Here is a 21,202-nt window from a genome sequence, read left to right on the forward strand (position 1 = left end):
CAATGTGGGATATTCTGCAGACACAGACTGGCACCCACCCTTCGTTTCTGTGCGGTGGGGATAAAACGTGCAAACAAGCAGCACACATTAACCTGCGCAAGCCCAAGAACGAATGCTGTCTGGCCTTGCAGACCATAATAGTAAAATGTATTATTGCCCTGAGAGCAGCTCAGATGATGTTATGATGCTGGAAGCCAAAAGATGACAGCAGAATTGAACTATTGCCCAAAAGCAATTACTGATTAGAATTGATTATTTCTGCAAAGAAAGGTGACCGATGGATTAGTTGTCACATGACAGCAGATTTGGGCAAAACCGCCGTAATAGTTAAAGGGACTGAGCCACCTGACATTAAATGATTCTTCTGGATGCTGGTCTATGAACTTGAAATTAATGGGATGTTGACCCAACCGCTGGGTTTTCCAGGCTGTCCCCTTCCATCAGATAAGATGGTGCCATGCCTGTCGTAACACCCTGAGATGTGAGCCAGTAATGTTTAAAACCCAACCATGCTTCTACGGTGGTTTTTATTTTAACAGGGATTATAAAAATACAGACCTCGTTTAAACCCACAGTAAATTAATGGGAAATGATATGTGACTAAATAGTTGAAATTTGTTGCCATGTCTTATTTGATTTGCCTAATTACACGTTTTACTGCTTCCTTTATAGAGCTGTTGCCTAAGGTATCCACAGGCTTTATACCTACTTCTTCGTTAGTAGCTGAATCACAATGCCACATGATCACGTTGGCATGCAACCTGAAAGCTGCTTCCAAGCCCATCGACACAGACGAGCTGGGGGGCAACGTTCTTCAGCCTTTTGGTGGTGGCATGTTAAGACCCGGAGATGAGCGTTCGTGTCCAACCCGATACAAAGGCCCTCCCGGGCACTGCAGCACCTCCCACCGTCATCCGTCCTCCACCAAACAAAGCACAACAAAACTAGGGCATAAATACATCAGGGCAAGAAAGAATACACGTACACAACACCCAATACCGTCCGCCACCGGAGGGACACAAGAGAGGCCAAGACAACCCAGCACATACTTCGCCGGCTCCCATGGCCCAGTGAATTCGGCCGTTACCATGGCCAGAGGGGCCAGGGGCAGACTCCGCAAGGCAGGCTTTGTCTGGGCGCTGCTCAAACAGAGAGCTGGGGTTCAGCCTGCTGGTTTGTGTACTCTGGGGTAAGCCGTCCTCACTCTGAAAAGGCCAAGAGGAGAAGTGTGGAGTTGACTTGCTCTCATACCTTTGGGTTTCTCTTGGCATCTCGTCCCCCCGCCCCCCACCCCCCACCTCCTTCAGGCCTTCGTCTGCCTGCCCATCGTGGAAACAAAGGACACTGAGCTGTCTCAAGGGAAGACGCCAATGAGGAGAGTCCCTTCTCCACGGATAAGCTGCCGGTAGGAACAGGCCAGACCCCTGGGCTGAGTCACGGCGGAAACCAGAGGAAGGTTTGCACAAAGAGAAAGAAATGCCTCCAGAGTGCAGGGCAGGGCCTGGGCCAGACATGGCAGCCACTGCAGCTGAGGCTGGAAGACAGAAGAGCTGGGTTCTAAGCGATCGCGCCCAGACACAGCTATGAGTCAAAGGCAGAGCAGGGCCTAAAAGTCAGACTCGCCCAAGCGACACTGTGGGACACCAGCTACTCTCTTTTCATACCTCATCTTCCTCTGCTGCCCAGTGGGGGAACCACATGGGGTCTGCCCCAGTTCAGCGCATTATTGCCCAGACTAAACCCTTGGAAAGCATGCGTTAGCTAGAGTGTGATGGAGAGGCTCATGCTAAGTGAAACAACCCAGCAGGTCACTGTGAAGACACGCATGGACTGGGATTTGTCCCCCGTGGTTCCGTCACTGTGACGTGTCCCCACTGGCTGTTGAGAGAGGTGGGGAAGCCTGCACAGGAAGTAAGATTAGTTAATTCAATTTGATCAAATGTCCTTTTTGTCAAATGAAAGAAGGGACCCGTGGTAGCCCCCACTCTGTTTAAAAACAGTTGAATTATTGACACTCAGTTGCTGTGGCCTGTTACATGTATTTGTACCCGCAAACGTGGCAAGTCCAAAAATAAGGCTCTAGCCACCACGAGTCGGTCTAACCGTGAAACAGCTTTTGGTGACGCACGGGGCAGAGGGAAGTCTCATCGCCCCCTTTCAAGACAGCAAAGAAGGGGATATTCTTTAGAGGAACAGGGTTGGGGAGGAGGTGGTGGGGTGCGGCTGCCCAGCCCATCTCAGGGGCTTCCCCGACTCCACGACTGGCTGGCTGGAGCAAGCGCCAGCAGAGCCGACAGGGCCCTGCCATCCAGAAGAGGAGGCTTGTCTCCTGTACAGGGTGGAGGCCCCAATGGACACACCTACGGGGGAAAGAGGGGCCGGCTCATGGCAGGGCGGGGGCGGGGCACAGTCTCAGTTTCCCCACGCTAAAGAGGCTGTTGCATAAGCTCCTTCGTTCTGCTGGGGCTAAGATTGTGGGGTCGGTGGGGTGGAAGGGTGTCAATTATGCCAGCCTCCCTCTGGCAAACAGGAAACACGTCAGGAGTGGCCCGGGCACTGGCCTGGGTGCCTGCAGCCTGTCCCAGACCCGGGGAATCTCCTAGTGCACTCCTACCTGGCGGCCCCTCCCTCACCAACATACCACATGAGGGAACACCTCCAAATAATCACCAACCCTGAGCAGAAGTTCAAGTCTGTGTAGAAAATCCAGCCCTGAAGGGACGCGGGACTCTGGGTTCAGACTGGCAGGACGGAGGCGTCCTGGCACAGAGGGAGGGTGGAGGTGGGGTGCCACCCCGGCTGGGCGGCCCTGGCCTTCCCTGGAGCCCACAGCACACCCTGCAGTCCTGCCAGATGAGTCTGGGTTTGCTGAGCTCTTCTACAGGAGCGGCCTCTACGCTTCTGCATGTCAGCATTGCATCCCCTGCCTTTTGTTTTTTAGGAAAATGTTTGGACAGAAATTGCCCAGGTGATATAAGCGCCGTGCTGGCTGCCAAGAAGGTCATGGCCACCCCTTTACAGTGGCCGAATAAACTCCCCCAAGACAAGCACTGGGGGCTCTCCCAGCAGGGGGAGGAAGCAGGTGCAAGGGGCCTGAACAGAGGCCATTTGGAGCCCCTCCTTCAGAGTCCCCACACCCTGAAGGCAGGGCGGGGTCTGTGACAAGTCAGCCCCCCTGCTGCCCGGCTCCATCTCTGCACCCTCACTCCTGAGAGGACCCAACCCTCATGGTCACACACACACACACACACACACACACACACACACACGTCACCCCTCACCATGTCCCCCATACCAACTCTCCAGAAAGCATCAGAAATGTGCACAGCCCTGAGCCCGACGTGTGGAGTGTGTGGGCGCCTCCCCAGCTCCCACGACCAGAGGGGACGCAGAGGCAGAAGGCATTCTAGGAGGAGAGGGCGTCCCGGCCTGTGGGCTTTGGGGATCCCCATCGGAAACCCGCCTGGATTGCTGAGCTACTCTTCTGGCCAAGCTGTCCACGTGGCCCTCACGTGCAGTCAGGGTTCACTGTGACGCCCCCATCCCCCGGCCCAGGGCCTTGCGTCTCTCCTGGGCCCAGGCAGCGTAGGACAGGGAAAGCAAGGAGTAGGGCGCACAGAGCCAGGTCTGCCGCCCGCTGTGCCCTCACTTCCTGAGCGTGAGGCCACCTCCCCACACGGCACTTCCTGTCCCACTCACAGACATGGCCACGGGCCTCTGACAATGGCTGTGAGACACTTGGAAACTGTAAGGGCCACACACATCTAAGGGAGAACTAAGACGTGAGGAGAAACACCCACCACTGAAAACGAAGGCTGAGCGACTGAGCCGAGGTGGGGACCCCTGGAGAGAGGAAGTCTGTACACACTGAGAAAGCGACACTTCGGGCCGTGAGCCTGCCTGGGCACAGCTGCTGGACCCACCATGGCTTCTGTTTCCACAGCCGGTGGTGTGGCCTTCCTGTGTGTCAGTGTCCCCCCTGCACCCAGCCCGACGTCAGCACCTACTCTGAGCACCCACGTGGGGCGAAGGGCATGTAGAGGTGAAAGTTGTGGCAGGGGCGTGATCACTGCCTCCCAGGCACTGCGTGAACATGGAGAGAAACCCACCGAAAGGTCCCCACTCCTAGGTCCGCTTTGGGGGGACCACAGCACCTCAGGCCTCCCAGGCACCCCACGTTTGCTGAGCAAACCCAGCAAGAGTAAGGGCTCTGGAAAGAAGGGGTCTCCAGATGTCATCTGCAACCCTGCTTCAGAGAGTGACAGGCCAGGATGATGCCAGGCCCGTCCTGCCACGGTGCAACGTGCAGCTGGGGCACCCACCTGCCACCCCCTGGCGGTGCCCTCTCTCCACTCTGCTGAAAAACGCTGCCCCCAGTGCCAGCCCACGCAGGAATCCTCACCCCACCAGGCCAGCAGACGTCTTGGGTGCCTCCTCCTGCCACGGCCGTCACTGGCCTGCTCTGGGCTACAGGCCATGCCGACAGCACACAAGGAGGCCAGCAGTTGCTGGCAGCGTCGGCACAGGGAGGAGAGCTACAGTCCTGGGCATCCTGGCTCAGCCGCCCCCAGGGCTCTCAGGACGCTGGAGACTTGGGTCGCCCAGGCCACACACTGGGCCCGGGCCAGTGCGGGGAGACAGAGCTGAAGGGACGCCTCCCTGCAAAATTCAGAGGGAGGCCCTAGCAGGCAAACACAAGGGAGAGATGGAACCACGGATATTCAATGTGCCAAGAGTAGGACAAAATCAGAGAGAAACTGAAACTGGAGCGTTGGATGGAAAGAGATTGAGTAGAATCACCACCAGGAAGAGAAATGAAAGGGGCGGGGCCGCGGGGAGGAGGAAGCACCGGAGGAACGTGGCCGCAGCCCGGGCGGGCGCGGGGCGACCAGAGCTGCAGCGCAGGGCACCGCGGTACCAGTCTGGGAAAGGGAAATGGACGGGTCGCAAAAGCAGGTGAGCAGGATGGGGCAGGACGGACCAGGGGCCTGCGGGGTTTCCCAGCCCCGCTGAGCCCGAGCCGCAAGGCAGAGTGAGCGCGCCATCTAGCGGCGGGGCCGGCGGGAGGCAGGGCCCTGCGGGAGGCGCCTCCTGGGGGCTGGGGGGAGATGACAGGCAGCCACCTGTCCTCAGCAGGGATGCTGGTGAGGGGTGGAGGGGGGGGGAGGATGGAGGGCGGGAAGGATGGAGGCACGGATGGAGGGATGCAGATGACCGCGGAAATGGGGCAGAGTCCAGACAAATTACAAGTGGATCCTGAGGGCTGCCTGGGGTGTCTGGCCAGGTCAGGCAGAGGTGGGGTTTGGAACCTCTGACCCTCATGGGGAGGGGCCTGAATTGTCTGGAGGGGGAAAGGCAAAGAGAGGGAGCCATCTGGTGTCTGGAGGTGGAAGACAGCGTGTGTCTGGTGTCTGGGAAGTGGGGAGGGGGCAGGATGAAAGGGAAGGGAAGTGGGGGGGGAGTGACTGGGGCCTTGCCCTTGTTTCTAAGACAATAAATACAAACTGTGATTGAGTTTTGTCCCTAGTTCCACCTCAGCCCACGACAGGGAGAAAGTCCTCGTTAGTAAGGGGTCAGTGGCGGTTTTATGGTCCATCTTTATTTCATTCTTGAGGATTGCCAGTCCCCGGGCAGGCGGCCCCTGACAGGCTCTGGGGTGTCCAGGGCTTGGAGATGTTAGAGGGAGGTGGCCTTGGCCCGACCCAGGGGCGAGGAGTCCTGACCGGCTTGGGAACGTCCGCCCCCCCGCAGGCGTGCGCCCTTCCAGCTCTGACGTCCAGAGCGCAGGTGGCGGGTCTGAGGTCTCCGCACCGACGGGGATCGCTTGCCCTGGGCGCGCGCCTCCCGCCGGCCCACCGCTGCGCGCCCGGTGGCGGTGGCTGCTGAGGTCCTTTGCCTGTGTCTGGGTTTCGAAGGGAAGGCTCAAGAGGGGGAAAGGGAAGGGACTGGGGCCAGGCGAGAAGCAGGGCCGCGGGGGAGGCCAAGCAAAAGGCTGCTGCGTCCCCAAGGCCCAGTGTCTTCTCAAGCCCCACGCAGCCCGCACCACCCAGTGCTGTTACATGCACACGCGCCGTGCAGCAAGCACCCCAAGGCGCCCCACCTTCCTGGGTCCAGGACAGTGTATCCTTTTTGTCTGTTTCCCTGGAGGCACACAGAGGCACAGAGGCCACAGCCCAGACAGTGAGACCCCCTTCACATGGCAGGCCCTGATAAACTTGGGTGCTGCTTTCCCACCTTGCCCAGGCATGGGCGTTCTTCCCAGTACTTGATTCTTCACCAATCATAGGATAGAAAAAACGAGAAAGGTGGGCTGGGGGACTCTGGGCAGCCTGGGGAGGGCCCAGGACTGGCTGAGCCTCGATAATGATGGATCTCTGCAAGGCCCAGCTGGGTGGCTCCTAAGTTTCCCCCTTCCATCACCCCCCACCAAAAAGGCTATCTGCAAGGGCGCTTGCCTGGACGGCTGGAAAGGTCCCATTGTTTCAAAGGTCCAGCCTTCAGACCTGGCCTCTCCCACTCCACCCAGCTGGGCTGGGGTCAAGGCAGAGCGCTCGCTTAACTTCACAGAGCAACCGTCCAGGGCCTGCCCCTCTCAGGGCCAGCACTTCCATTCACACGAAGAACCCTGGCTCCTCTGCCTCATTCTAGAGCAATCCTTGCAGATGAGTGAGATGGGGAGGACTGAGAAGGGGAGGGTATGTTCTGCAAAAAGAGGAGATTTCTGATGTTATTTTTCTGGTTTACATAAGGACCTTTTTTTCTGAAAGGAGCACAGGTATTGGGGACTCCAGCACTGCCGGCTCTGAGTGCTGGTCGCTCTTCTGGATGCCGCTCTTTGAGCAGAACACTGTTCCCCCAGAAGCCTGCCCCATCTCCACCTGCAGCCCCCACCAGCGTGAGCACTGGCTTGCAGGGTTCCCCGGAAAGCCAGCTCGGCACGATGGGCAGGAGCCTGAATCCCACAGTCAGCTCATCCCCGGCCTGCACTTTGCTCAGATCGATAGATGGAGGGGGTGGTGTGTGCACAGCCGTGCCCACTCACCGCTGCCCCCAGGCACAGCGGGCCTCCGCCCAGCACACAGTGTAGGCCCCTGCTCCAGACCACTTGGCCCAGCCAGCAGGACGGTCGCAGTTCAATCTGTACCAGCCCCTAAGCATGCCACACCCCATATTCAGAGGGTTAAAAATGATGCATTAATTGAAATGCAATAAAGGAGTATTTTCAAGTTTTTCTAAGGCACCTAGAGCACGTCAATAGCAATGCTTTCTGCGTGGTCAATCAGAGTCACCCTCCGTCCAAGGATGTTGAATATTCAGGAGGACACACAGACCCTCTGTCTTTAAAATATGGGGAGACGTAGCCTGCGTGATAAAGTCTCTGAAAAAAAAAACACCACATTTAACTAAGACCTGGGCAGCTTTGCCCCTCAAACATTGGAGAGAATACTTGTTTGATGATCGAAGCTGGGGGGGGGGGGGTCTAGACTGTCCTTTAAAAACTTAAGTTGGTTTTAACTGAAGCAGCTACCATTCTGGAGAAAGTGAGGGGGGGACACGGAGATGTGCACAAAGCAGGGGGTGACTGATGTCATCCTGAGGAGCCGGCCGCCTCCCTCACGCCCACCTTTGTCTTACTAGACATTTTCTTTTTTAACGCGAAGCCTTCAGGTGAAAATAAAGCAACAGCAGCAACAGAAAAAAAAAATTCTAGTCTTTTTTAGGGTTAAACATCAGAAGACAAGCTTGTTCTGCCTTGGCCAATCAGATACGCCCCTGCCAGCTATAATATAGTACTGAAGGCAGCCTCTCTCACAAGCTCTCCAGGCTTGCTACCATTTAAAATCAGACTCTTTTTGTCTTTTGATTGCTGTCTCCCGCCCCAACTCTGATGTGCTCCGTTATCAGCGACCAGCAGCCTGCCGCTCCAGCCCCCGTCTGGGTGGGGACAGGCGGCGAGGCCCCCGCAGCAGCGGCGGGCAGGGTTCTATAGGAAGAGAAAGAGCGAGGCAGAGAGCGAGCGAGGGCGAGTGCACAGGCACACACACTCGCACACTCGCGCTCACAGACCCGCACGGGGACGGCTCTGAAGTCACTGGGTTCCATGGACGAGATGCTGCTGCTGGCGAGATGTCTGCTGGTGGTGCTCGTCTCCTCGCTGCTGATGTGCTCGGGGCTGGCGTGTGGACCCGGCAGGGGATTTGGGAAGAGGAGGCACCCCAAAAAGCTGACCCCTTTAGCCTACAAGCAGTTTATCCCCAACGTGGCTGAGAAGACCCTAGGGGCCAGTGGAAGATATGAAGGGAAGATCTCGAGAAACTCGGAACGATTTAAGGAACTCACCCCCAATTACAACCCCGACATCATATTTAAGGATGAGGAGAACACCGGAGCGGACCGGCTGATGACTCAGGTAGAAACCCAGCACCGGGCGTGGACTGTGTCGCTTTCAAGGGGTTCTGTGCAACCAAGCAGTTCCAGACTTAGTCTGTTTGCTCTGTAGGATGATAGAAAGGCAATTTCGCCCTCTCCTTCCCCACCCACCTGCCTACCTGCCACCCCTTCCTCTTCCTGGAGGGGAATGGAGGTGAAGGGTCCAGCTGGAGAAGTTCAGGGTGGGGGCAGGTGGGGGGATGGTAGGAGATGTGGTCCATTGACGGCCCTGATTTAATTTGTCCTGCTGAAATGGCCTTCCCATCCTGCCTCACCTCTAGCTCGTAACTTGGGGAGACCTTCACTTTGGGGGCGTGTGCCCTTTCCAAGTTTGAAGTGGAAATGTTGGGAGGGGGCAGAAATCCCCCCACATGGAGTGGTTCCCAGGTCACTGTACAGATCAGACCTCAGAGCCCCACGTTTTCCTTCTCTTCTGTGCCTTTCTTTCCCACGGCCCCCCCACCCCCACTGCACCGCCCCCACCAAAGACCCTCAATCGAAAAAGCCAGGAGGCGGTTCTGACAAAAGGCAGGGGCTCCAGAAGCTGCCGGGCTAGTCCCTGGCCGTGTCACAGAGCTCCACTGCGACTCCGCGCTGGCTGTTGTGCCCCTCAGAGTGTGAATGTACCGATATTTCTTTAAGGGTGCGCTTTCATTCTCCCGGGCCGCGGTACTTGAGGGGAGGGACTTAGAACTTACCGACACTGCATCACTCTAGTTTTCAACCTGCTTGCATAGGAATTAGGAGCGACTAAATCCTAGCGGAGGGGGCTGGAACGGAGAGGCAAAGCGAAGCATGCGTTGCTCTCTCCCTCCCCACCTCCGCGGGAGACTTCTCCCTGCCCAAGGTGGACTGTCTGCAACTCAGTGCACGTACAACCGAAGCTAGATATGGATTTCCTGGCAAATATAGGTCAACAGCCTTTTCACTGCCCTATTAAAATAGTCAAGTCCTACCGTTAGGGCTAGGAGCGCACTGCTATCCGAGCTGCGCTGAAGGGGCGCAAGTGCAGCCAGGGTGGGGGTGGCGGGAGGCAGGCGCCACCGCCGGGCCCTCCGCTCCTCGCCCGAGCCCGGCCTCGCTGCGGAGCCGAGAAAGGACTCGGGCAGCGGGGAGAGCCGGCTCCACCTGACGGAAGGGGGAGGAGAGGGAGCGGAGGACAGGGCCCTTCTCCCTGGCTGTCATCCGCTCCCGACCACCTTAAATCTGGACCACGAGCGAGGCCGCGCGCGCCAGTGCCCCGAGCAGCGCGAGCCGCGGTTAACTCTGCGAAGGCCTCGGGGCGCCCTGCGTGCAGCCGGCCGAGGGAGTTCTCCAGCGGGTCCCGGGCCCCGACCCCCGGGCACCCCACTCCCCGCGGAAGGGAGGGGTCTTCTCGGGGTGCCGAGGACAGGGGAGGCGGGAGACAAGGCAAGAGAAGGCAGCGTGGGCGGGGACACCTGAGGTCCCCGAGCCGGAGGGGTCCGCGTCCGCCCGGGTGTGCGCTGAGCCGACGCCGGAGAGGGGCTCCCGGCCTGCTCGCCCGGTGCCGAGCGGCGAGCGCGGAGCCGCGCGCCCCGGCAGACGCATTCGGCTCCACTTACTCCGGGCTTATCGATCCCGCGGCTCGGGTTTCAGCGCGCGGGGCCGGGCTGCGGCCGCCCCGCCAGGCGCCCTACGCTGCTCGGTCCCGGCTAAGATCGGGACCCCGACGGCTGGGGTCGCCCGCGTGCGGGCGGGGAGGAGGTGCCAGGGTCAGGGTGCAACGCAGGCTTGGCCGCCTCCCGGCCTCCCGGTCCTCCGCGCCCCGCCGAGCCCCCAGCCAGGTCCCTCTTCCGGCCGCCCCGCCGGGGACCCGCGGCCCAGCGGCCCTACGCTCCGCCACTCTCGCCGCCGCGCGCGCTGGCAGCATTTGAACTTCTGACCTTCTGTCAACTTCCCTCAGACGAAGAAACGAAAACAAATACTTTTTTTCCTTGGGCAGTGGCTATTCCCGTTCCCAGCACAAAAGGACGGGGGAGGGGCAGCCACCGTGGGGGTGGGGTGGGGAGAGCCGAGCCAGCATTGCAGCGCGGACTCCACACAGGCCCCCCAAAACGTGAAGGGCTGGGGGGCGGCCCGGAAGGTGCCCTTGGTTTATCCCTTTCTTGTCCTTCCTTCTTCACTGGTTCTACGACTTGAGGGGGGCGGGAGGGGCGGGGATGGGGAGAGGGCGGAGAACGTGGGTGGTGAGGGGCAGGGCCGGGGTGAAGGGGTGAAGCCGGGACCGCCTCCCAGGCCAGAGGAGGTTAAGGCGCCTGGGGAACCTGCGCACCCGCTGGCCCCTCACGTCAGGTAACCACCTGGATTCTGTTCTCAGGTGCGTGTCCCTCCTCCCGTCTCGCCGTCCCTCCGCGTCTCGCTGTGTCTCTGTCTCTCTAATGTGACTGCCGCCCAAGTCCCTCAACCATGGCCAGATCGTCCCCAGTGGAACTTTGAGAGCAGCTCTGGAACGCCCGGGCCCTGGTTAATATTAACCCGGAGAGGGGGAAGCGCAGACAGACACCCTCTCCGCGCCGGCCGCGGGTGCCAGGCGGGGTGCGGCGGCGGGGGGCTCCGAGGGGACAGGGGGCTCCGAGGGGACAGGGGGCTCCGAGGGGACAGGGGGCTCCGAGGGGACAGGGGGCCGCGAGGGGCCGGGCCGGAGGGATGCGAGGGCACCGGCCTGAGAGGCCACGTTGGGCTGATTTCTGGGTGCGTGGCGGCCCTGCGGCACCGCGTGCAGGTGTGGGTTTGCGGAGGGCTTCCTGTTTTGAGGGGAGGGTTTTGGTTTCCCGAGTAGGGGAGGAAGGGTGGCGAGGGACGGGTGTGAGGACCAGGGGGTCTCTTTTGAAGTTGGAACACCCCTCCCCCGCGCTGGGGAAGCCCGTCGGCCATTGGCGGCGACAGCCCCTCAGGCTGCGGGACGCGGAGCGGCTGCGCAGTCGGGGGAGGTGGCAGGAGCTCAGGCGTGGGGAACCGCTCGGCCTCGGCGACACAAAGCAGCCCGATGGCCCCGCTGGGCTTCACGGTGGCTGCACAGAGCCGGGCTTGATTCGCGGCACACGACCCAGTAGTAAATTGATGACCGGCTCTGGCCGCGAGGCTCCGGCCGGCCTGGGCGTAGCGCGTCCGTGCAGCCGCGGGCCGAGGCCACTCGGCGCCGGGGGCGCGGGGAGGGCGCGGGGCGCGGGGCGCCGACTCGGGCCTGCCTCGGCCTGCGTCTCCGCCTGGGTCCTCCACCTCTGGCCCAAGTGGCGCAGCTCAGAGCGCGGGGGTGGGGGGGGGCCCTCTGGCCTCCCCGCCCCCTCGCCAGCTGCCCCAGGGAAGCTGTTGAAAGCTTCACGTGCCCCCAAGAGATGGGAGCTGGGGTGGGATGGGGCTCGGGACGCGGGGTGTGTGCGTGTGCGTGTCGGCGGTGTGCGCCTGCGCAGCCGGCTCCACATCCCGGCTCTTAACTGACCCTGGTTTACTGATTGATTTTCATGTAAAACGCGTTCAATCCTCGAGATGACCTCACTCAAACTCTGCCCTTCCGATTTATTTATTTTTTTTTTTAAGAAAATGGCTGGCAGGCCCAGAAACCTGCAGGCGCGGACCTGTTACCAGGGCCGCCCCTGGCCCCCGCCCCACCCCCATTTGTTGTATGTTTAACTCTGCGACCATATTACTAGTTTTTATTGCTGCCAAATACACAGGACTTTTCCTGTTGCGCAATCTGTCACATCCCCTTAAAAGGCCGGCAGCAGTCCTTCCGCAAGGGCTCTCCTCCCCCACGCTTTAGGAAAAGAGTCCCCCGCGCGATTATTAGGGTCCTTGATGGGGGCCGTCCCTCCAGCCCGGTAACCAGGCTCCCAAGCCGAGCATCGCCCGCCTGGAGGAGGCCAGCCCTGCCCTCCGCAGACGTCGACGTAAAATTGTCACCCACCTCCCCTGGGGTCAGCCTCTCTAAGGACTTTTGTCATTTCCCTCTTTTCAAATCTCGTACCCGACCAGCAGCAGGATTAGTGACCAGTGAGTTCGCAGCCACACAAACGCACACACTTGATTTAGTTGTTTTTATTGCTTCCTTCTCTGAATGGGACCACAGAACACGCGGGGGAGTCCCCCACCCCATGCACGCACCCTGGTGTGTGTCATGCCTGCTCGACAGTTCCTTACTCCTACCCCGCAGCTTCCTTGTGTTGGGGGGGCAAGGGCGCCGGCGAGAGGGTGACTCCCCAAGGGGAAGGGCTCCAAGGCTCCAGGCCTTTCTGGCTCCCCATCCCCCACCTCCTGCCCCACCCCCCACCCTCCACCTCTGAAGTTTGCTCTTCAAACTTGCAGGACACCATTCTGCACTGGGGCCAAGAAAACAAGCGGGGGAAGGGAACAGGTTAAGGAAAACAAGAGACACAATCAGACCACAGAAAAGCCGGGAGAAAGAGTTCCACGGGGAAAGGAATGTGGCTGTCCAGATAAAGACTGTTTGTCGTCCGGCCTGGCCTGCATTGAACATTATAACTCACCTGGTCGCCTTTCACTGCTGGCTCTCTACCACCCCTTAAGCTTTGCTATCAGCTCCCACCTCCCTCTCTACCTTTGGCTTAATTCTCACCTTAGATAGGCACAGGGCAGGAGCGAGGGTGCAGAGATAAGGCAAGCCCTTTAATTCCTTAAGAAGTATACCCTGTGCTTTCCTTTATTTCTTCAAAGGTGCACCCTGGGCCTCTCTCTGGCCTCCAGGTGAGAGAGAGGGGTGGAGCCCCGCACAGGTGCGGAGACATGGGACCACAGCAAGGGGGTGGGGGGCACCCTGGGGTAGGCGTGGGGCATGACCAAGGGTGCCCTGGTGGGTTCTCCAGCCACTGTCTGAAAAGAGGCAGTTAACTCATCTGCCTCCCAGGCCATGGAGGCCCTCTGGAAGTTCAGAATTTGGAGGCAGGCAGGCCCTCGGCTGTCTCCAAGGGGACCTGCTCCCTGCAGACCTGCCTGCCACACTCCAGGGCCCTCTCTTCTGAGCTGGCTGGGCCCCACTCCAGGCCTTCTCTCCCCACTTCTCCACACAGTGCTAGTCCTCAGGGACCAGACAGCAGCCCAAGGGGGGGTAGCGGGCCGGATGCTAACGTCTGTGGGGTCCCCCTTCTCTTGGCAGAGGTGTAAGGACAAGTTAAATGCTTTGGCCATCTCAGTGATGAACCAATGGCCGGGAGTGAAGCTTCGGGTGACCGAGGGCTGGGACGAGGACGGCCACCACTCGGAGGAGTCACTGCACTATGAAGGCCGCGCCGTGGACATCACCACGTCAGACCGCGACCGAAGCAAGTACGGCATGCTGGCGCGCCTGGCAGTAGAGGCCGGCTTCGACTGGGTCTACTACGAGTCTAAAGCTCACATCCACTGCTCTGTGAAAGCAGGTGGGTGATGGCCCTGCCTTCCCATAGCCCCCAACCAACTCCATATCTGCCCAGGAGATGTCACCTGTGCGCCCACCGCCTGATTCAAGGGAAAGTGAAATCTGAGGGCAGAAAGGGAGGGAATTGGGTGATGACTTGTGCTTCTGTTGTGGGTACCTGCCCTATGAGGCTAGTCTCTCAGCAAGGAATTGTACACCCCCCAAGACCACAGAGGCCCAAGGTCCTCTGAGCCCTCATACAAAGGGCACATGGTTTCCCCAGCCACCCCCAAACCCTCTTTCCGGAGGCCCCACTACAGGTAGCAGAGACAGGGAAGAAAGATGGGGGTGGTTCCTGGTGTGAGGCTGCATGGTTAGCCAGGTCTGGCATCCATCCTTCCTCTCATTTAGGGCTTAAGAATCAACCGGCCTCCACTCCCCGGTGCCCCCACATCCCCCTCCCCCGCACAGGAGGTTCTGTCCAGGGTGTGAGCCCCTTTCCCGAGCCCCTCCCCTGGGCGCCTGTGGATTCTAAACTAACTTAACTCACTCCCTAAGCCTTTGGGGAGAGGCCTGATGGGAGGTAATAAACCCACTCGTCACCACTTCCAACATCTGGAGCGGCAAGCCCAGAAGCCCCGACCTCGCGGGAGCCAGCTGGGCTGCCCCAGCGCAGGCAGAGCAGGGAAGGCAGGTCTCAGGCTGCAGCTGCCGACCGCCATCCCCTCCGCGTGAGCTGACTTCCCTGGGCCAGCTACGCCACATGCTGTTGCTGGCGAGGAATCGCTGTGAAAGGGAGACTTGACACCCACACGCGCATATAGCCCAACTCGGCGACTGTTTCTGCAGACCGCCATCGCTCAGCATAAGTTGGCGCATTTAGCAAAACAGTTCACACTGAATTTCTGTCCCCACCCCCTGCCCAGTTTTGCCTTTTTGTCTCCTAAACTGTATTTTAACAGCAGATGTTAGTAGAAAAACACTTTTAAAGTGTCAAGCCACACTTCGTAGGTAAGGAAAACAGTGGTTTCTTGTCACAACAGAAAAAATAGGTGTGGAAGGGGTCTCAGCCGAAAGGAGGGAGACAAGGCAGCGCCCCCACTGCGCGGGGACCCTTCTGCGGGGCTCTTTCCTCCCGCCACGGGATGGGGAACGGAGGCAGCGGCGGGCGGACCCTTCCCGGGAGCTCGTGGCTGCGCTCTCGCGCGCGCACCCCTCGGGGCACCTCTGTCCGCGGAGTCCCCTGTAGGGGTCCCCCTGGCCGGGGTCCCTAGAGGTCTCCTCGCAAATGAGCAGCGGTAATCCGGCCCCAGGGTCCCGCTCGCTAGCAGACCCCGGGGCGCGCAGAGCCGCTCATTGGCATTCCGCGCACACGGGCCTGGGCGCGGCGCGGTGCGTGTCAAGCAGGGTCGTGCGACTCGACGACTCCGGCTCGCCTGCAGCCCGGGTCGCATTCCGGGGGGCTACGGCGGGCCTCCAACGGCCAGGCCCGCACTTCATGCCGGAGAAACCGATGAGAAGATTAAAAACCCTCAGTAATTCCAACAGGAAGATTCTTTCTCGCGATCTCTATTTGCAAAAAGCATGATCCGGGAGATTGGAATGCAAAGAAGACTGGGGCCTCGGCGCCCCTCCTCCCGGACCCCTGCGCGCCGACCGGCTCCGATCATTGTCCTGGGGACAGAGAGCCTCAGAGAGCCCCAGAGGGCTCGAGAAAGCGCGTCGTCAAGGGGCCTTGAGAACGCGGCCGCTTCCAGCGCTCGAGCAGGCCCGCCAGAGGCCCCGGATGCCCCAGGCGCCGCGGGCAGCTCTCTGGAATGTTTGTTCAGTTGCTACAACCAAATAGGCCCCTGGCTGGGCGCTGGGCGGCGAGGCCCTGGGGAGCCGGTGCGGCAGGCGGGCGACGGGTCCCGCGGCGGCCGGGCGGAGGGAAGGAGGCTGCGCCCCGGCGCCCGGGAGAGCGCAAGGCGGCTTCCTGAGGAATCCAAGTGCAGAACAAATACCCTCTGAATTCACGAGGTTGGGTGTGTACCGAGCAGGGGGGAGGGGGTGGGAGGTAGGCGGAAGGACAGGAGTGTAGCCAGCCAACCTTTGTCACCGCCAGTCCAATCCTAAGAGTCATTAAAGAACGTGTCTGCATCTGAATTTTGTCACCGTGGCGGTGGGGTTTGGGGAGGGAGGTCTGCTCTGGCCCAGCCTAGAATCTCTCCCGGGAGCTGCGGGCATCCCTGTCCGGGCGCGCGGGATACCAAGCGTGTGCCCTCCTCCCCACACGCGCCTCCCTCTCGGGACTCACCTTCCTGTCCCCTTTTCTCTCCCTCTTCTTCCCCGCAGAGAACTCAGTGGCGGCCAAATCGGGCGGCTGCTTCCCAGGCTCGGCCACGGTGCACCTGGAACAGGGCGGCACCAAGCTGGTGAAGGACCTTCGCCCTGGGGACCGCGTGCTGTCGGCCGACGACCAGGGCCGGCTGCTCTACAGCGACTTCCTCACCTTCCTGGACCGCGACGACGGGGCCAAGAAGGTCTTCTACGTGATCGAGACGCGGGAGCCCCGCGAGCGCCTGCTGCTAACCGCTGCGCATTTGCTCTTCGTCGCGCCGCACAACGACTCGGGCGCTGGGCGGCCGCCGGGGGGCGCGTCGGGGCGCCGGGCGCTCTTCGCCAGCCGCGTGCGGCCGGGCCAGCGCGTGTACGTGGTGGCCGAGCGCGGCGGGGACCGCCGACTCCTGCCGGCCGCGGTGCACAGCGTGACGCTGCGCGAGGAGGCCACGGGCGCGTACGCGCCGCTCACGGCGCAGGGCACCATCCTCATCAACCGGGTGCTGGCGTCGTGCTATGCGGTCATCGAGGAGCACAGCTGGGCGCACCGAGCCTTCGCGCCCTTCCGCCTGGCGCACGCGCTGCTGGCTGCGCTGGCGCCGCTGCGCACGGACCACGGCGGGGACGGCGGTGGCCGCGTCCTGCCTCCCGCGCCAGGTGCGCCAGAGGCCGCGGATGCGCCAGGCGCCGCGGGCATCCACTGGTACTCTCAGCTGCTCTACCAAATAGGCACCTGGCTGCTGGACAGCGAGGCCCTGCACCCTCTCGGCATGGCGGTCACGTCCAGCTGAAGGCCGGGCGGAGGGAAGGAGGCTGCGCCCGGCGCCCGGGAGAGCGCAAGGCGGCTTCCTGAGGAATCCAAGTGCAGAACAAATACCCTCTGAATTCACGAGGTTGGGTGTGTACCGAGCAGGGGGGAGGGGGTGGGAGGTAGGCGGAAGGACAGGAGTGTAGCCAGCCAACCTTTGTCACCGCCAGTCCAATCCTAAGAGTCATTAAAGAACGTGTCTGCATCTGAATTTTGTCACCGTGGCGGTGGGGTTTGGGGAGGGAGGTCTGCTCTGGCCCAGCCTAGAATCTCTCCGGAGCTGCGGGCATCCCTGTCCGGGCGCGCGGGATACCAAGCGTGTGCCCTCCTCCCCACACGCGCCTCCCTCTCGGGACTCACCTTCCTGTCCCCTTTTCTCTCCCTCTTCTTCCCCGCAGAGAACTCAGTGGCGGCCAAATCGGGCGGCTGCTTCCCAGGCTCGGCCACGGTGCACCTGGAACAGGGCGGCACCAAGCTGGTGAAGGACCTTCGCCCTGGGGACCGCGTGCTGTCGGCCGACGACCAGGGCCGGCTGCTCTACAGCGACTTCCTCACCTTCCTGGACCGCGACGACGGGGCCAAGAAGGTCTTCTACGTGATCGAGACGCGGGAGCCCCGCGAGCGCCTGCTGCTAACCGCTGCGCATTTGCTCTTCGTCGCGCCGCACAACGACTCGGGCGCTGGGCGGCCGCCGGGGGGCGCGTCGGGGCGCCGGGCGCTCTTCGCCAGCCGCGTGCGGCCGGGCCAGCGCGTGTACGTGGTGGCCGAGCGCGGCGGGGACCGCCGACTCCTGCCGGCCGCGGTGCACAGCGTGACGCTGCGCGAGGAGGCCACGGGCGCGTACGCGCCGCTCACGGCGCAGGGCACCATCCTCATCAACCGGGTGCTGGCGTCGTGCTATGCGGTCATCGAGGAGCACAGCTGGGCGCACCGAGCCTTCGCGCCCTTCCGCCTGGCGCACGCGCTGCTGGCTGCGCTGGCGCCGCTGCGCACGGACCACGGCGGGGACGGCGGTGGCCGCGTCCTGCCTCCCGCGCCAGGTGCGCCAGAGGCCGCGGATGCGCCAGGCGCCGCGGGCATCCACTGGTACTCTCAGCTGCTCTACCAAATAGGCACCTGGCTGCTGGACAGCGAGGCCCTGCACCCTCTCGGCATGGCGGTCACGTCCAGCTGAAGGCCGGGGCGGGGAGGGCGGGAGGAGGGGGGGCAACGGCAAGATACAGCAAAAGACACACGGAAAAGCGCACGGAATGAGACGTTAATTATAATAATAATTAATAATAATAATAAAGTAGGACAGCCCAAAGTAGACTATAAGGAAACAAAGACCCTGGGAAGTTTTGTCGTCGTGTTTAGTTCATATATATTTTTTTGAATTTTTCGGTTGTTTTATTTTGGTTATTTTTTTCCACCTCTCCTGGCTATTTATTTGTTTGGTATGAATAGATGTTTTAAATAATATGAACCGGACCTTCAAGAGCCTTAAATAGTTTGTTTCTTGGATAATTTATTATTGTCATGTGAACTGTACTCACAGGGGGAGAGATTATTTTGTGAGGCCAAGCGACCTGCTCAGAGTCTATTTTTCTACACGTCCCTGGTTCTGACTTTCAGAAAGCGAAATTCTGTCCTCTGTCCCTCTTTTGCCAGCTCCTGCTTCTCCGCAAGTGTAAACTAAAACATGCTTCATGGGGGTCCACAAATTATATTTTTATACACAGAATTGTAAATTAGATTTTTTGAGAGATCAATACTTAACTGAATTACATTTCATTTTTGAAATAGTGTAAAATATGAAGATATATTATTTTTAATTTAACTAGTTTCCAATGTAACAGCCATCTCCTCTCTTATCTTCATGGTTTAATATTTGCTTTGTCATCAGCATTTTGGCCACATTCTTGGAAGTCAAGACTGTTACACACTCACACACACACATTTCTTTCTTTTTTTCTTTCCTTTTTTTTTTTTTTTTTTGACAAACTGGAAGAACTCTGTTATTTTTAACTTCAAAGAATTTATTAGAAAATAATATTTTTTAAAAGCGCACATAGTGATGAGCCCACACGGATGGAGCCCGTAGTTTGTACAGAGATAAACAAAGGATGTTTTTGCATTAATAAATTGAGAAATAACTGCTGTAAATTTACTAAACTGTATTTTTGAATATTTTGTAATAGTTTTATAGAAATAAAATGTGCCACGCACAGACTGGTTAGTATATAATAACTAAGAATTCCTGTTGCAGCCCTTTTTCTTTCCTTTTTTGGCTTCTTTGTTTGGGAAACCTAAGTGCTGACAGGAGTTCCCAGTGTTATGTTTAGATATGTTGCTTATACTGTGAATTCAGACCAATTCAGTAGGTAACCAAATCAGCGTGTTTATTTTCATCACTGGAGAAGCCTCAGCTCTGTGCCTATGGGGTGGAAGCCATCCTACACTCCGAAGGTTGGGGTGCTGTGCTGGGGACTGTCGCCCTCCCACCCCCACCCCTGATGAGCACAGCCTACCTGTAGGCCTGGAGGAGGGGCCCGGGGCAGTGCGCACCACTTTCTCTCAGCTCCATGTAATTGTTGGTGACCTTTCCCCTGGGCTTGGCTGCCCCAGGTTTCAGTGCTGAGCCCCCAGGCCTTGCAGGAAGGAGGTCCTTAGCTGCTTTCTAAAGCCCTGGGGGGCTCTTTAAGAAGGGTCCCCAAGGAGAGTACATGGTGTTGGTTCTCTCTGAACCGTCCCCCCACCCCACAGAATCTGTGGGAGGTCCATATGCTGGCCTTCCCTCCTCTCTGGTCACAGCCACTAGGGTCTCAGGGTGCCAGGGTCCTTGGTCCATGCTGGTGTCCTCAAGTCCTAGTTGTCTGTCTGCAGTGGTTGTTAGGTGGGGACTTTTGTCCCTAGGGAACGGCTCCTTTAGTGGGCGCCTTGTGGTCGGCGCCCTGAGTCATTGGGACCTGGGGGAGGAGGCCCTCCATGCTTGATGCTGCATTGTGTGCTCAGCTGAGAGGGGCTCTGCCCTCGGCTATCACTTTGAGAGCTTTGCTGTTTTTGAAGGCTACTGTCATGCTTTGTGCTTTGAGCCCAATGTGTCATCAGACTGGGCTTTGCAAGGGTGGGCTGGGAGGGCCCACTGATCTGCACAGATCAAGCCTGTCTGGAGGCTGGTGGGATTTAGGGGAGCAGAACTGAACCTGACGGCTTTGGGCAGGTCTGGAGAAGCTGCTCCTGAGATGAGGCCTGTGGTCTCTGGGGGTGTCCGCGAGAAGGCTCTGGCATGGTGAGGCCTAGAGCCCAGACACAGGTGCTAGGGCAGGGGGCCGGCCTGCACACTGAAGCTTGCCCTCTGCAAGCTTCCACGGCCAGGCCCTCTGAGCAGGAGTTGCCCTTGGATTTTTTTCAGTTGTGTAGGTGCTTAGCAGGTTCAAGGTTTACAAAGCCTGGTGGCATTTGGTTGTTTCTGCTCTGTTGACTGTTTAAGTCTGTGTATAAGGTGGTTGAAGGTAAACGGGAAGCACTGGGCACACCAGCAGCTCTGGCTACGTTGACGGACCTGACTGGTGGGGCTGTGCAAGTCCCAAAGGCACCTGTGCCAGTGGCAGAGTCCTGGTGGCCACCAGCTCTGGGGCAGCGGGCCCCGGGCAGCGCCCCCTCCTGGCCGGGCGCGGTGGCAATGCAATACACTGTTTACTTACCCAGTCCCCGACCCACTTTTCAAGATTCTTTTAGCTTTACATTAAGAATCCTCTGTTTCACGGGCAACAACAGGAAGCCACCTGGTAGAGAACCCAAACACAGGGCATCAAGAAGATGCAGCCGTTCCCCCGGGGAGGAGGCACCCACTTCTCCATCTTCAGGGTTGACGGGCCAAGAGTCAGTGCCGCGTCCGCGTGGTGTTGCTGGCAGCCTCCCTTGTGACTAAACGCGCATCTCCTCCTGTCAAAAACGTGTATCAGAATGTACTTGAAACTGTTACCTTTGTGCTCTATTGTTGAACAATTAAAGAAGTTACAGAGACTCTCGGCAATGTCTGTTCTGTGGCAGAATTCCTATCCCATAGTGTCATCCGCCATTCTCATTTTCTTCCATGAGGTTGTGCTGCAAATGTGAACGAAAGGTCTCCTTGAAAGCGCAGACTTCAGTGCCTTCGGTGGGGGGTGCGTCAGGCCGTGGGAATTTTCACTCGGGCAACGGACCATGTGACTCGCCCATGTGACCAGCTGGAGCTGGCAGCCCCAGGGGAGAAAGCAGCCTGGTCCTCTCCTGGTTGAGCTCCTTTGCTG

The 21,202-nt window shown here is 59.3% G+C and overlaps 1 protein-coding gene, 2 long non-coding RNA genes and 1 pseudogene across 6 annotated transcripts; 3 read left to right on the forward strand and 1 right to left on the reverse strand.

Moving 5' to 3' along the window:
* Window positions 1-4,449: 4,449 nt before the first annotated feature.
* Window positions 4,450-7,257, forward strand: LOC141567548 (uncharacterized). Its single transcript, XR_012490275.1, has 2 exons — window positions 4,450-4,956; window positions 6,768-7,257. It is a non-coding gene; the product is annotated as an uncharacterized LOC141567548 (long non-coding RNA).
* Window positions 5,582-10,768, reverse strand: LOC141567547 (uncharacterized). Of its 3 annotated transcripts, XR_012490274.1 has the most exons (4): window positions 8,341-10,768; window positions 7,242-7,378; window positions 6,456-6,702; window positions 5,582-5,902 (listed from the first exon to the last, which is right to left on the reverse strand). It is a non-coding gene; the product is annotated as an uncharacterized LOC141567547 (long non-coding RNA). The 3 variants fall into 3 exon arrangements; XR_012490272.1 differs by lacking the exon at window positions 7,242-7,378; XR_012490273.1 differs by lacking the exon at window positions 7,242-7,378 and having other exon boundaries at window positions 6,101-6,702.
* LOC109453035 (sonic hedgehog signaling molecule) lies at window positions 7,790-16,912 on the forward strand. 2 transcript variants are annotated; one of them, XM_074315051.1, is made up of 3 exons: window positions 7,790-8,410; window positions 13,562-13,823; window positions 16,136-16,912. In XM_074315051.1, the coding sequence occupies exons 1-3, from the start codon at window positions 8,102-8,104 to the stop codon at window positions 16,909-16,911; spliced, it is 1,347 nt and encodes a 448-aa protein (XP_074171152.1). In that variant the 5' UTR covers window positions 7,790-8,101; the 3' UTR covers window position 16,912. The 2 variants fall into 2 exon arrangements, with proteins under 2 accessions (XP_074171152.1, XP_074171153.1); XM_074315052.1 differs by lacking the exon at window positions 7,790-8,410 and adding an exon at window positions 11,051-11,142.
* Window positions 16,913-17,199: 287 nt separating this feature from the next.
* On the forward strand, window positions 17,200-20,936 carry LOC141567710 (sonic hedgehog protein pseudogene; annotated as a pseudogene).
* Window positions 20,937-21,202: the final 266 nt, after the last annotated feature.

Source organism: Rhinolophus sinicus, linkage group LG11 (genome assembly GCF_036562045.2).
Source record: "Rhinolophus sinicus isolate RSC01 linkage group LG11, ASM3656204v1, whole genome shotgun sequence".
NCBI classification, from domain to species: domain Eukaryota; kingdom Metazoa; phylum Chordata; class Mammalia; order Chiroptera; family Rhinolophidae; genus Rhinolophus; species Rhinolophus sinicus.